The following is a 12,627-nucleotide window of genomic DNA, read 5'->3' on the forward strand; positions in this document are numbered from 1 at the left end:
TTTGTAGTGACAGAAGTTTCTGATATTTCACTGTATTGATGATCCCCTTTTGCATATACTTGTGCTAAATAATGTCTGCCTTAAAGAGCAGTTCAGTATATGGTGGAGTTTTTAGTACAACTTAATGAATTAGTTCATTTCTATAGTAGGAGGAAGAATAAGGGAAATTTTTATTGTTGTTTTTCTTTATTTCATAGCTTATGTGTTAATCTGTGCATTTATTTTTTTCCATAATCATATTTTTATAATGTTTAGGAATCTGTAACATTGGTTTATATAAAACTTTTGGGGGTAAGATTTACACACACCTTACTAATTTACAGACTACTACATTTTGCTGAATCAAAATGTAGTAATTGCAAGTCCAATTAAAAATATTAGAATTGTTTTTTTAAAAATGTTTGCACTGTTTCTGCTATTTTAAAAAGATGTTTATACAGATTACATTTGTTTATTTATTTCAATGTCTTCACTTCAAACAGTACTATGAGTCAGAATTTATACTGACTGCTCTGAATAAAATTAGTAATGCCATTGGTCATTTTTTCTTTACAGATTATTCAGTTCAAGGGAATGAAGAATTCAGAATAATTTTGAGAAATGGATTGCAATATGGAGAATTAAGAAAAAGCTGAACATTTGATCTGCTTTGAAGAAACATATTTTCCTTTTGTCTAGAGTAATCTATAACAACCAAACCAATCAAAATGAATTCAACATTATTTTCCCAGGTTGAAAATCATTCAATCTTCTGTAATTTTTCAGAGAATTCCCAGTTTTTGGCTTTTGAAAGTGATGATTGTCATCTGCCCTTGGCCATGATATTTACATTAGCCCTTGCTTATGGAGCTGTAATTATTCTTGGGGTTTCTGGAAACCTGGCCTTAATTATAATCATCTTGAAACAAAAGGAGATGAGAAATGTTACCAATATCCTGATTGTGAACCTTTCCTTCTCAGACTTGCTTGTTGCCATCATGTGTCTCCCTTTCACATTTGTCTACACCTTAATGGACCACTGGGTTTTTGGTGAGGCAATGTGCAAGTTGAATCCTTTTGTGCAATGTGTTTCAATCACCGTGTCCATTTTCTCTCTGGTTCTCATTGCTGTGGAGCGCCATCAGCTGATAATCAACCCGCGAGGGTGGAGACCCAGTAACAGACATGCTTATGTAGGTATTGCTGTCATTTGGGTCCTTGCTGTGGTTTCTTCTCTACCTTTCCTCATCTATCAAGTATTGACAGATGAGCCGTTCCAGAATGTAACACTTGACGCATTCAAGGACAAATACGTGTGCTTTGATAAGTTTCCATCGGACTCCCATAGGTTATCTTATACAACTCTCCTCTTGATGCTGCAGTATTTTGGCCCACTCTGTTTTATATTTATTTGCTACTTCAAGGTAAGAAAACATTTCCCCCTACCGCTTCCATTTTAACCTTTCCACAGAATTCCACATTAAATTCGTGGTTCTATTTGAACTTTTTTTTTTCCCCTCTCCGTAGATATATATACGCTTAAAAAGGAGAAACAACATGATGGACAAGATGAGAGACAATAAATACAGGTCCAGTGAAACCAAAAGAATCAACATCATGCTGTTGTCCATCGTGGTAGCGTTTGCAGTCTGCTGGCTACCCCTTACCATCTTTAACACTGTGTTTGATTGGAATCATCAGATCATTGCTACGTGCAACCACAATCTGTTATTCCTGCTGTGCCACCTTACAGCAATGATTTCCACTTGTGTCAACCCCATATTTTATGGATTTCTGAACAAAAATTTCCAGAGAGACTTGCAGTTCTTCTTTAACTTTTGTGATTTCCGGTCTCGGGATGATGACTATGAGACGATAGCCATGTCTACCATGCACACAGATGTTTCTAAGACTTCTTTGAAACAAGCAAGCCCAGTCGCATTTAAGAAAATCAACACTGAGGATAATGAAAAAATCTGAAACTCCTGTAGCATGTGGTCCCAGATGACATCTGTCTAAAAACAAGCACAACCTGTAACATCTTTTCATTACCTGTTCCCCCAGGGAACGAGGTTATACTCATTTAAGGAAGACCAAGATTTGCTTGTCTTGCTTTTTACTGCTTTTATTGTAGCTGTCATAATTACACTGGGACAAAATGTATGGGCTTTGGAATCTTCTGGCAATAGTTTTGACTGGACATCCTTGAAGTGCTTTTTGTAAACTTCTGCATATAATACAAAGACTTTTATATTCAATTTGTTGGAATGAAGTTTCTTTAAATTATTACTATTGACTGACTTTAGAAGCACTGCATCTGAAACTCATTAGGTCAGGCCATCCTGCATTGATTAGATTAGACAGTCATTGGACTGGGCAATCTTGATGTAATGATAGACATATTTCAGTCTGTTACAGAGGTGATAGCATGCAAAAGCAGCATTCAAGATGTGGAGTTAAGCCTACGTCTTGCAGACCTACAGTCTGAAGTCACTGAGTGGTTTGCATTTTTTTTTTTTTTTTTTTTTGGTGTAAGACCAGATTTAATTTGCTCCTGATTATCACTTGAGATAAAAATGCATTAAAAAAATACTTCTCAGCTGTGAATATCATGGGGAATTGGGCCACCCACAAGAATTAAGTGGGAAAGCAATTCTCTAACTTCAAAACTATTTTGGTACCTGACAACCAAAGGATTTCAGAGTAATTAATTTAACAAGCAAATTAGTATTGCAGCATATATTTGAATTGTATTCATCAGAATTGTTGGTCATGAGGTTTTCCATTCTTCACAGACTGTTCAGTGTTTGTCAAGCATAAATCTATATGTGACTCAAAAGACATTTCCAGCTTACAATATATAAAAACACAAAGTGTATTTTCCATACATCAGTGCCTACAAAGTAACACATTTTTAACTTTTTCAATGTCCATTCTTCAAAAAAGGACACCAAAGTATGCTGTTAAAAGAATGTTCACTCTGGCTAGCAGGGCTAAATATCTGAAAACTGAGAACACTTCATATAATCCATATTAACCTGTATAAACTGTGTGCCTTGTGGAGTCATAAATAATGTACTTTATAGACTACTAAGTGGCTGTGTCATGTTAATATATTTAATTTTATGTATTCTATAATCGTGATTGAGCCTCAGAATCATTTGGAGCAAAGATATCTTTAAGGAACAAGATACAACTTCAGTGTATTATAAAAGTATTAAATGTGTTTGATTTTAGAAAGACAGACTTTTGTTTATTAAAATTGTTTTTGCTTTTTCTGACTAGTTCCTTATGTCTCTATTCAGTTTGTTTATTTGTTTGTTTCTCTTTTTTTTTTTTGAACTCATGGTTTCCCTCCCATGATGTTCCCACAACATCCCATTTCTGCTTATTAATGAAACATTTTCTACCCTGTGTTCTTCCTCCTCTGCTTCTTGAAGCTTCTTGGAGGCAGGGGCTATTTTATACAACCTGTCCCCAGTGCATTTACCACAGTGCCAGATACTTAACAAGTTTTTCAAAAAATAGTTCTGAAACAAGTAAATAATAACTAAATTTCCTCCCTTCTCATTTATAATCATAAAGACTTTGCATCTTGAAATTTTCAGGGCCTCTTCTTCCAAAGTTCATATTTACCAAGAAGATGTTTGCCCTTTTCATTATGTTATTTTCCCTTCTAAACTAAGCAAAAATGACATTTTTGATTATAGAAACTTGCATGTTTGGTCCTATAATTCAAACACAGACCGAACTTTTTACAGGGTGAATGTGCATATGGATTCAAATTCTACCTCATAATGACTTTTTGTTAACAAAGAAAAAAATTCTAAAACTAACTTTGAACGTATATTGGAAAATATCATCACCTTTCCTTACCCAAACCTGGGATTTTAAACGTTTTTCTGCTTCGGGGGACTAGTGGGAAATTTTGTCTTTCTCCACTTAGGTGCTATGGAAATAAATTGCTGCTTGAGAACAGCTGTAATATGTAGGGACTTCTTTGTCAGCACATTTGCTGAAATGGCCATTTCTAAGATCCTCTTTCAGCTACGTAGGCTGCTGATTCCTTATCCTTACGTAACTAATGAACCGAATATAAAATTCTTTTTTATCAATATACGTCGATGAACTAACAGTAAAGCCAACAGTCACCAACAGATCTAGAGTGACTGAAGAAGAAATAAATGTACACACTAAATACCAACTATGGAACCACTGGGTTTTCTGAAACCCAAGAACAAAAATCTATCAACTGTTTTGGTACAAGAGCATAATGACGATGTAGTTTCTATAAATTCAGAGTAAAATGATAATAGCTAGAAGTTTTAAACACTTAGCGTGTGCCAAGTACTATGTCAAATATTTAAGTACTTGTGAGGGTGTGTGACTAATGTGATCACTTCACATAAGAGGAAACCGAAGCTCAGGTTATAAAATTTGAGCCCCACACTGAGTAACAGGGGGAGGAAGAATCAAGCCAGTCTGTCCACTAAACTACACTAAACTAAGCAGTGAGCTAGACCTATGATAGAGTTTTAGAAATACTTTTCTCTCTTTCCAAGTTAAATTATTAAGGCATGACAGTAACATTCACCTTCTTTCTGATTTTGGCGGTAGAAAGGAATGAAATGAAAAAAAAGTTGAGAGAAAATGGCCATTAGAATTCTGTGTATCTCTGATTCCCTTCTGAATTAGAGAATTCTACTTGAAAATGGAATCTGATTATTCATATTAGTTTTATTTCTTTACTGTTAGCTGGATATTCTCACCCCTTTTCCATTCCACAAAATTTTGCCTTTTTTCAGAATGTTACAAAGAAACATACCTTGTTTTATCACACTTTATTGTGCTTTGCAGACACTATGTTTTTTTTAACAAATCAAAGTTTTATGGCAACCTTGTGTTGAGCAAGTCTGTTGGTGCCATTTTCCAACAGCATTTGCTCACTTCATGGTGTCTGTTGAATTTTAGAAATTCTTACAATACTTCTAACTGTGTCATTCTTTTTATATCTGTGCAGTGCTCCAACTTTTTCCAGGGAAAGCTGCTGTATTAATACTCATATGAATTCACTGGATATGCACAAAATATCCCCCAGAGACAAAGTCAATGAAATGCAGACCTGTATTGATGTCAGGCTTTGCATTTACGTCTTATACTCCTACGGGAAATAGAAGAGAAAGGTTGCCTTGATTAAATTGCCTCTTGGGATTGTTGCATTAAAATATGTGTCTGACTCAAGGTCTGTTACCAGATGTTATTTCTACATTAACTCATGATATTGCAAATGAATAAACTGATACCCATGGGGATCAAAACCTAGATAGGATTGCAAAATCCATGGATTGTTCTTTTATACATCTACACCAGCAAGCATTGGAATGAAACCATAATGTTTAATTATTTTGTTTATTTTTCATGCAATTCATATTACCGGTTGAAAAGTGAGGAAAAGTAACAAAAAAATTGTAACTTTCTCAAATGACCAAAAAAAAAAGTGTGACTAATTTTTCTTTTTTTTTTTTAATTAAATTTTGCTAGGAGTTTTGGCCCCTAGTTTTTAATTTTCTTTTCTATCTTGAGCCTTAGTATTTTATGGCTTTTAAAAAAATTAGTGAAATGAGTAAGCATCCATATCAGGCATTTTCTCTCATTCCATTAGTTTTGTTTACTTGCTTATTTCCCTTTGAAACACGACTATTCATTCATTCCTTCTAGGTAATCTTAATAGACTTAAATGCAATGCTTGTAATGATCTCCTTGGGCCTCAACACTCTTATTTGCAAGATGAGGAAATTGGGCTAAATATCTGTATCTTATGTAGATATATCTATACCTTATATATATGATATATCTATATCTAGAGTAAACAGTCTCTATCTTACATCTAAGATAGATAAAAGCTCCAAAATTATGTGATTCCATTTAAGTAAATCTAGGAATGAGTTAATAGAAAGGGGATACCTGGTTAGGGACGGTTTGCAGGCAAAATGTTCTACCGGTAACAAATCTTCTCAGAGGAAGTATCTTAAAAAATCAGGACTCATGGTATAGGAAAGTAAGAGAGAAGCCTGTGTCATACGTAAGGACAGATTGAGGAAAGATGCAGACGCTAAAACATGTGATGCTAAAACATTTAAAACATGTGACCAAGACTAGAACCGAAGGTAAGACTGAGGGAGACCGGGGGAGTCAGGGGTACAGAGGAGCCAATGAGGTGAAAGCCCCTGAGTTTCCAAATGGACACTATTTTTAAAGGTCATATAAAAGATATTTTGATACTGGGAACAGAACAAGATATTTAGTAATGTATTTGAGGGTGCCTGGGTGGCTCAGTGGTTAAGCGGCTGCCTTCGGCTCAGGTCATGATCCCAGGGTCCTGAAATCGAGACTGCATCAGGTGCTCCGCTCAGCAGGAAGCCTGCTTCTTCCTCTCCCACTCCCCCTGCTGTGTTCTCTCTCTCACTGGCTCTCTCTCTCTCTCTGTCAAATAAATAAATAAAATCTTTTAAAATAATGTATTTGGGTATGAATGAAGTTGGGGAGAGGAAAGCAAATTGCCCCCAAATAACAGACTGTATGCAAAGTGGAGTTCAGGTGCAACATGGCCTACACTGAGCATAGGGTCACGGAAGCCAGAAGATTGTGCTGAGGTTCAAGGAAAACATGAAAATCAGTAGTTAGTAAGTATTAAAAGGAAGAGCGTGATGTCTCCTTCCAATGAAAGGTTTGAAATTGAAAAACATTCAATTAGGAAGTGCTAATACAAAATGACAAACAAAAATAATAAAAGCAATAAAACAACCTCACTCTAAATGAAGGAAAGGGGCCATGGGGAAAGAAATCCTTTGTCATCAAAGACTAACCACACAAATTATTTCATAGAGGCTAATATTTATCAAGTGAGCACTTAGAACCCCACAACAAGCTCTAAGTTAGTGCTGTTATTTTAGATAAGGAAGCTGAATCTCACAAAGACTACATAGCATCCACCAAAATAAGTTAGTCATTTGCAAAAGCCAAAATTAATCCCATATTTAGGTGACTCCAAAAAGTTGCTGCTTAAACACTGGATTATTGTATTTCTCACTAGTAGGCAAATGGAAGTTTTAAAAATTGTATGCATGGCTTTCAGCTTGAGCACATCCATACAAGTAGCCTTTTTTTCAAGGACGTATTTTTTTCCTATTTAAGTACTTTTTTTTTTTTTTTTTTTTTTTTTTTTTTTTAGAGGGAGATAGTGCACAAGTGTGAAAGTAGGCAGAGGAGCAGAGGGAGAGGAACAAGCAGACTCCACAATAAGTGCAGAGCCCAATATAGGGCTCGATCCTCCAACCTTGAGATCATGACCTGAACCGAAACCAAGAGTCAGGCACTTAACTCTCTGAGCCACCCAGGCACCCCTTAGGTATTTTTTTGTTGTTGTTGTTGTGGTTGTTTTTATAATTTTTTAAAAGTTTTTATTTATTTGACAGAGAGAGAGATCACAAGTAGGCAGAGAGGCAGGCAGAGAGAGAAGGGGAAACAGGCCCCCCACTGAGCAGAGAGCCTGATGCAGGGTTCAATCCCAGGACCATGAGTTCATGACCTGAGCCGAAGGCAGAAGTTTAACCTACTGAGCCACCCAGGCGCCCCTCTTAAGTACGGTTTTAATGGAAAGATTATACCTGAATATAACTAAATAATGTACTAAAAATGTAAAAATCACAGCCTGAATGAAATTGTAATTTATAATTAAATAGCCACAATAATACTCTAAGTGCCTTAACATTACTAGAGTTTCTTCAAAGAAGTCACTCAAATAAGAAAAACAGGGTAAAAATAAAGTAAGCTAATATACTAGAAACTTTGGCTCTCAGAAGCCAAATCAGTTCAGTTCCATTCAACTAATATTTAATGAGTAATGTAAATAGTGCCCAGTTCTATGATAGAAGCTGGCAATAAAACAAGAATACACTTACTCTGGACAGACATTAAATTCATGGAAGGTATGTACAGAAATATATCATTTTAACATACAGCAGGTGGTGAAGGTAACCCTAAATGTATATTTACATTTTCTGGAAGGTACTTAACTCAGTCAGACTGAAGGAATCTTCTTAAAGACATCTAAACCAAGCCTTGAAAGTGAGCAAGAGCCTTAGCTGTGCGAAGGCCCACTACTGTATGACAGGAAAAATTATAGAGAATCTTAATCTGGCCAAGTCATATAGCACACAAGAAAATTTTTAGAATGTTTTGCTTTTTTTTTTGTTGCCTATGTTATACATAATTCATACATTCAAAACAAAGGTCATTTTTGAACATTTAGTAAGAACAAATATTTTTGCTGAGACAGGAGCTAACATTAACCAAGGATAAATGTTAATAAACTCTCAGCTAATGTTTATGTTGCTGGAATATAATTAACATCTTTAAGAATTATTCTTTTTTCAATTTAAATACAATTATCCAAAGTATAGTATATAATTAGGGTTTTTTTAATTAACATATGAAGTATTATTTGTTTCAGGGGTGCAGGTCTGTGATTCATCAGTCTTACACAATTCACAGCTCTCACCATAGCACATAATCTCCCCAATGTCCATCACCCACCACCCCATTCCTCCCATCCGCCTCCCCTCCAGAAACTCTTAGTTTGTTTCCTGGGATTAAGAGTCTCCTATGGTGTGTCTCCCTGTCTGGTTTCATCTTGTTTCATTTTTCCCTCCCTTCCCCTATGATCCTCTGTCTTGTTTATCAAATTCCATATATCAGCAAAATCATATGATAATAGTCTTTCTCTGATTGGCTTATTTCGCTTAGCATAATACCCGCTAGTTCCATCTACATCATTGCAAATGGCAAGATTTCGTTTTTGATGGCTGCATGATATTTCATTAATATTGCATTAATATTCATCTTCTTTATCCATTCATCTGTTTATGGGCATCTAGGCTCTTTCCATAGTTTGGCTATTGTGGACATTGTTGCTATAAACACTGGGGTACACATGCCCCTTCGGATCACTGCATTTGTATCTTTGGAGTAAATACCCAGTACTGCAATTGCTGGGTCATAGGGTAGCTCCATTTTTAACTTTTTGAGGAAACTCCATGCTGTTTTCCAGAGTGGTTGCACCAGCTTGCATTCCCACCAACAGTGTAAGAGGGTTCCCCTTCTCTGCATCCTTGCCAACCTCTGCCATTTCCTTACTTGTTAATTTTTGCCATTCTGACTGGTGTGAGATGGTATCTTATTGAGGTTTTGATTTGTATTTCCCTGATGCTGAGTGATGTTGAGCACTTTTTAATATGTCTGTTGGCTATTTGGATGTCTTCTTTGAAGAAATGTCTGTTCATATCTTCTGCCCGTTTCTTGATTGGATTATTTGTTCTTTGGGTGTTGAGTTTGATATGTTCTTTATAGATTTTGGATACTAGCTTTTTATCTGATATGTCATATGAAAATATATTCTCTCATTTTTTTGGTTGTCTTTTGGTTTTGTTGACTGTTTCCTTTGCTGTGCAAAGGCTTTTACATTGACGAAGTCCCAATAGTTCATGCTTGACTCCCTTGCCTTTGGCAATGTATCTAGGAAGAAGTTGCTGTGGCTGAGGTTGAAGAGATTGCTACCTGTGTTCTTCTCTAGGATTTTGAGGGATCCCTGTCTCACATTGAGGTATTTCATCCATTTTGGGTTTATTTTTGTGTGTGGTGTAAAGAAATGGTCCAGTTTCATTCTTCACAGTGTGATTGTCCAATTTTCCCAACACCATTTGTTGAAGAGACTGTCTTTTTTCCATTGGACATTCTTTCCTGCTTTGTCAAAGATTAGTTGACCATAGAGTTGAGGGTTCATTTCTGGGCTCTCTATTCTGTTCCATTGATCTATATATCTGTTTTTGTACGAGTTTCATACTGTCTTGATGACTACAGCTTGACTAGAGCTTGAAGTCCAGAGCTGTGATTCCACCAGCTTTGCTTTTCTTTTTCAACATTCCTCTTATTATTTAGGGTCTTTTCTGATTCCATACAAAGTTTAGGATTATTTGTTCCCATTTCTGTGAAAACAGCTGATGGTATTTTGATAGGGATTGCATTAAATGTGTAGATCATTCTAGGTGCCATAGACATTTTCACAATATTTTTTTTCCAATGCATGAACATGAAATGTTTGCCCATTTCTTTGTGTCTTCCTCAATATCTTTCATGAGTACTCTATAGTTTTCTGAGTACAGATTCTTTGCATCTTTGGTTAGGTTTATTCCTAGGTTTTGCTTGCAATTGCAAATGGGATCAACTCCTTAATTTCTCATTCTTCTGTCTTATTGTTCATGTATAGAAATACAACTGATTTCTGTGCATTGATTTTATATCCTGATAATTTACTGAATTCCTATATGAGTTCTACAAGTTTTGGGGTGGATTCTTTTGGATTTTCCACATAAAGTATCATATCATCTGCAAAGAATGAGACTTTGACTTCTTCTTTGTCAATACAGATGCCTTTCATTTCTTTTTGTTGTCTGATTGCTGAGGGTAGGATTTCCAGTATTATGTTGAATACTAGTGGTGATGGTGGACATCCCTGCTGTGTTCCTGACCTTAAGGGAAAATTTTCTCAGTTTTTCTCCGTTGAGAATGATATTCACTGGGTTCTTCATAGATGGCTTTTATGATACTAAGGAATGTACCCTCTATCCCTACACTTTGAAGAGTTTTAATCAAAGGATGTTGTGCTGTGTCAAATGCTTTTTCTGCATCTATTGAGAGTATCATATGGTTCTTGTCCTTCCTTTCATTAATGTAGTGTATGACATTGATTAAAGGATGTTGAACCAAACTCATAGCCCAGGAATAAATTCCACTGGGTTGTGGTGAACAATCTTTTTAATGTACTGTTGGATCCTATTAGCTAGTATTTTGGTGAGAACTTTTGCATCCATGTTCATCAGTGATATTGATCTGTAATTATCCTTTTTGATGGGGTCTTTATCTGATTTTGCTGACCTCATAAAATGAGTTTGGATGTTTTCCTTCCATTTCTATTTTTTGGAACAGTTTCAGAAGAATAAGTATTAATTCTTTTTTAAATGTTTGGTAGAATTCCCCTGGGAAGCCATCTGGACCTGGACTCTTGTTTGTTGGGAGATATTTGATTACTGCTTCAATTTCCTTGCTGGTTTTGGGTTTGTTCAGGTTTTCTATTTCTTCCTGGTTCAGTTTTGGCAGTTTATATGTCTCTAGGAATGCATCCACTTCTTTCAGATTGTCTAATTTCTTGGCATATAGTTGCTCATAATATTTTCTTATAGTTGTTTGTATTTCTTTGGTGTTGGTTGTGAACTCTCCTCTTTCATTCATGATTTTATTTGTTTGGGCCCCCTTTTTTTTTCCTTTTTGATAAGTCTGGCTAGGGATTTATCAATCTCATTAATTCTTTCAATGAACCCACTCCTAGGTTTGTTGATCTGTTCTACTGTTCATTTGGCTTCTATTTCATTGATTTCCTATCCAATCTTTATTACTTCTCTTCTCCTGCTGGGTTTTGGCCTTATTTGCTCTTCTTTCTCCAGCTCCTTTAGGTGTAGGGTTAGGTTGTGTCCTTGAGACATTTCTTGTTTCTTGAGAAAGGCTTGCATTGCTGTAAACTTTCTTCTTAGGACAGCCTTTGCTGTATCCCAAAGATTTTGAACAGTTATGTTTTCATTTTCACTTGTTTCCATGAATTTTTTCAATTCTTCTTTAATTTCCTTGTTGACCCATTCATTCTTTAGTAGGATGCTCTTTAGCCTCCATGTATTTGAGTTCTTTCCAACTTTCCTCTTGTGATTGAGTTCTAGTTTGAAAATATTGTGGTCCAAAAATATGCAGGGAATGATCCCGATCTTTTGGTACCATTGAGACCTGATTTGTGAACAAGGATGTGATCTATTCTGGAAAATGTTCCATGTGCACTATAGAATAAAGTGTATTCTGTTGCTTTGGGATGGAATGTTCTGAATGTATCTGTGAAGTACATCTGGTCCAGTGTGTCATTTAAAGCCCTTATTTCTTTGTTGATCTTTTGCTTGGATGATCTGTCCATTTCAGTGAGGGGGGTATTAAAATCTCCTACTATTATTGTATTATTGTGGTTATGTTTCTCTTATTTGGTGATTAATTGATTTATATAATTGGCTGCTGTCATGTTAGGAACATAAATATTTACAACTGTTAGATCTTCTCATTGGATAGACCCTTTATGTATGATATAGTGTCCTTCCTCATCTCTTATTTTGTCTTTGGCTTAAAGTCTAATTTGTCTGATATAAGGATTGACACCCCAGCTTTCTTTTGATGTCCATTAGCATGATGTCTATCCCCTCACTTTAAATTTGGAGGTGTCTTTGGGTCTAAAATGTGTCTCTTGCAGACAGCATATTGATGGGTATTTTTTTAAAATCTATTCTGATACCTTGTGTCTTTTGATTTGGGCATTTAGCCCATTTACATTCAGGGTAACTATTGAAACATATGAATTTAGTGCCATTGTATTGCCTGTGAGATGACTGTTACTGTATATTGTCTCTGTTCCTTTCTAGTCTATCTTACTTAAAGGCTCTCTCTTTGCTTAGAAAATCCCTTTCAATATTTCTTATAGGGCTGGTTTGGTGATTGCAAATT

The 12,627-nt window shown here is 35.7% G+C and overlaps 1 protein-coding gene across 1 annotated transcript; it reads left to right on the plus strand.

Moving 5' to 3' along the window:
* Positions 1-707: 707 nt before the first annotated feature.
* On the plus strand, positions 708-1,959 carry NPY1R (neuropeptide Y receptor Y1; the record flags this gene model as incomplete). The annotated part of the gene is made up of 2 exons (XM_080797093.1): positions 708-1,403; positions 1,507-1,959. The coding sequence occupies 2 exons, from the start codon at positions 708-710 to the stop codon at positions 1,957-1,959; spliced, it is 1,149 nt and encodes a 382-aa protein (XP_080653219.1).
* Between the last annotated feature and the right edge of the window lie 10,668 nt (positions 1,960-12,627).

Source organism: Martes martes (assembly GCF_963455335.1).
Source record: "Martes martes genome assembly, chromosome: 2".
Classification (NCBI taxonomy): domain Eukaryota; kingdom Metazoa; phylum Chordata; class Mammalia; order Carnivora; family Mustelidae; genus Martes; species Martes martes.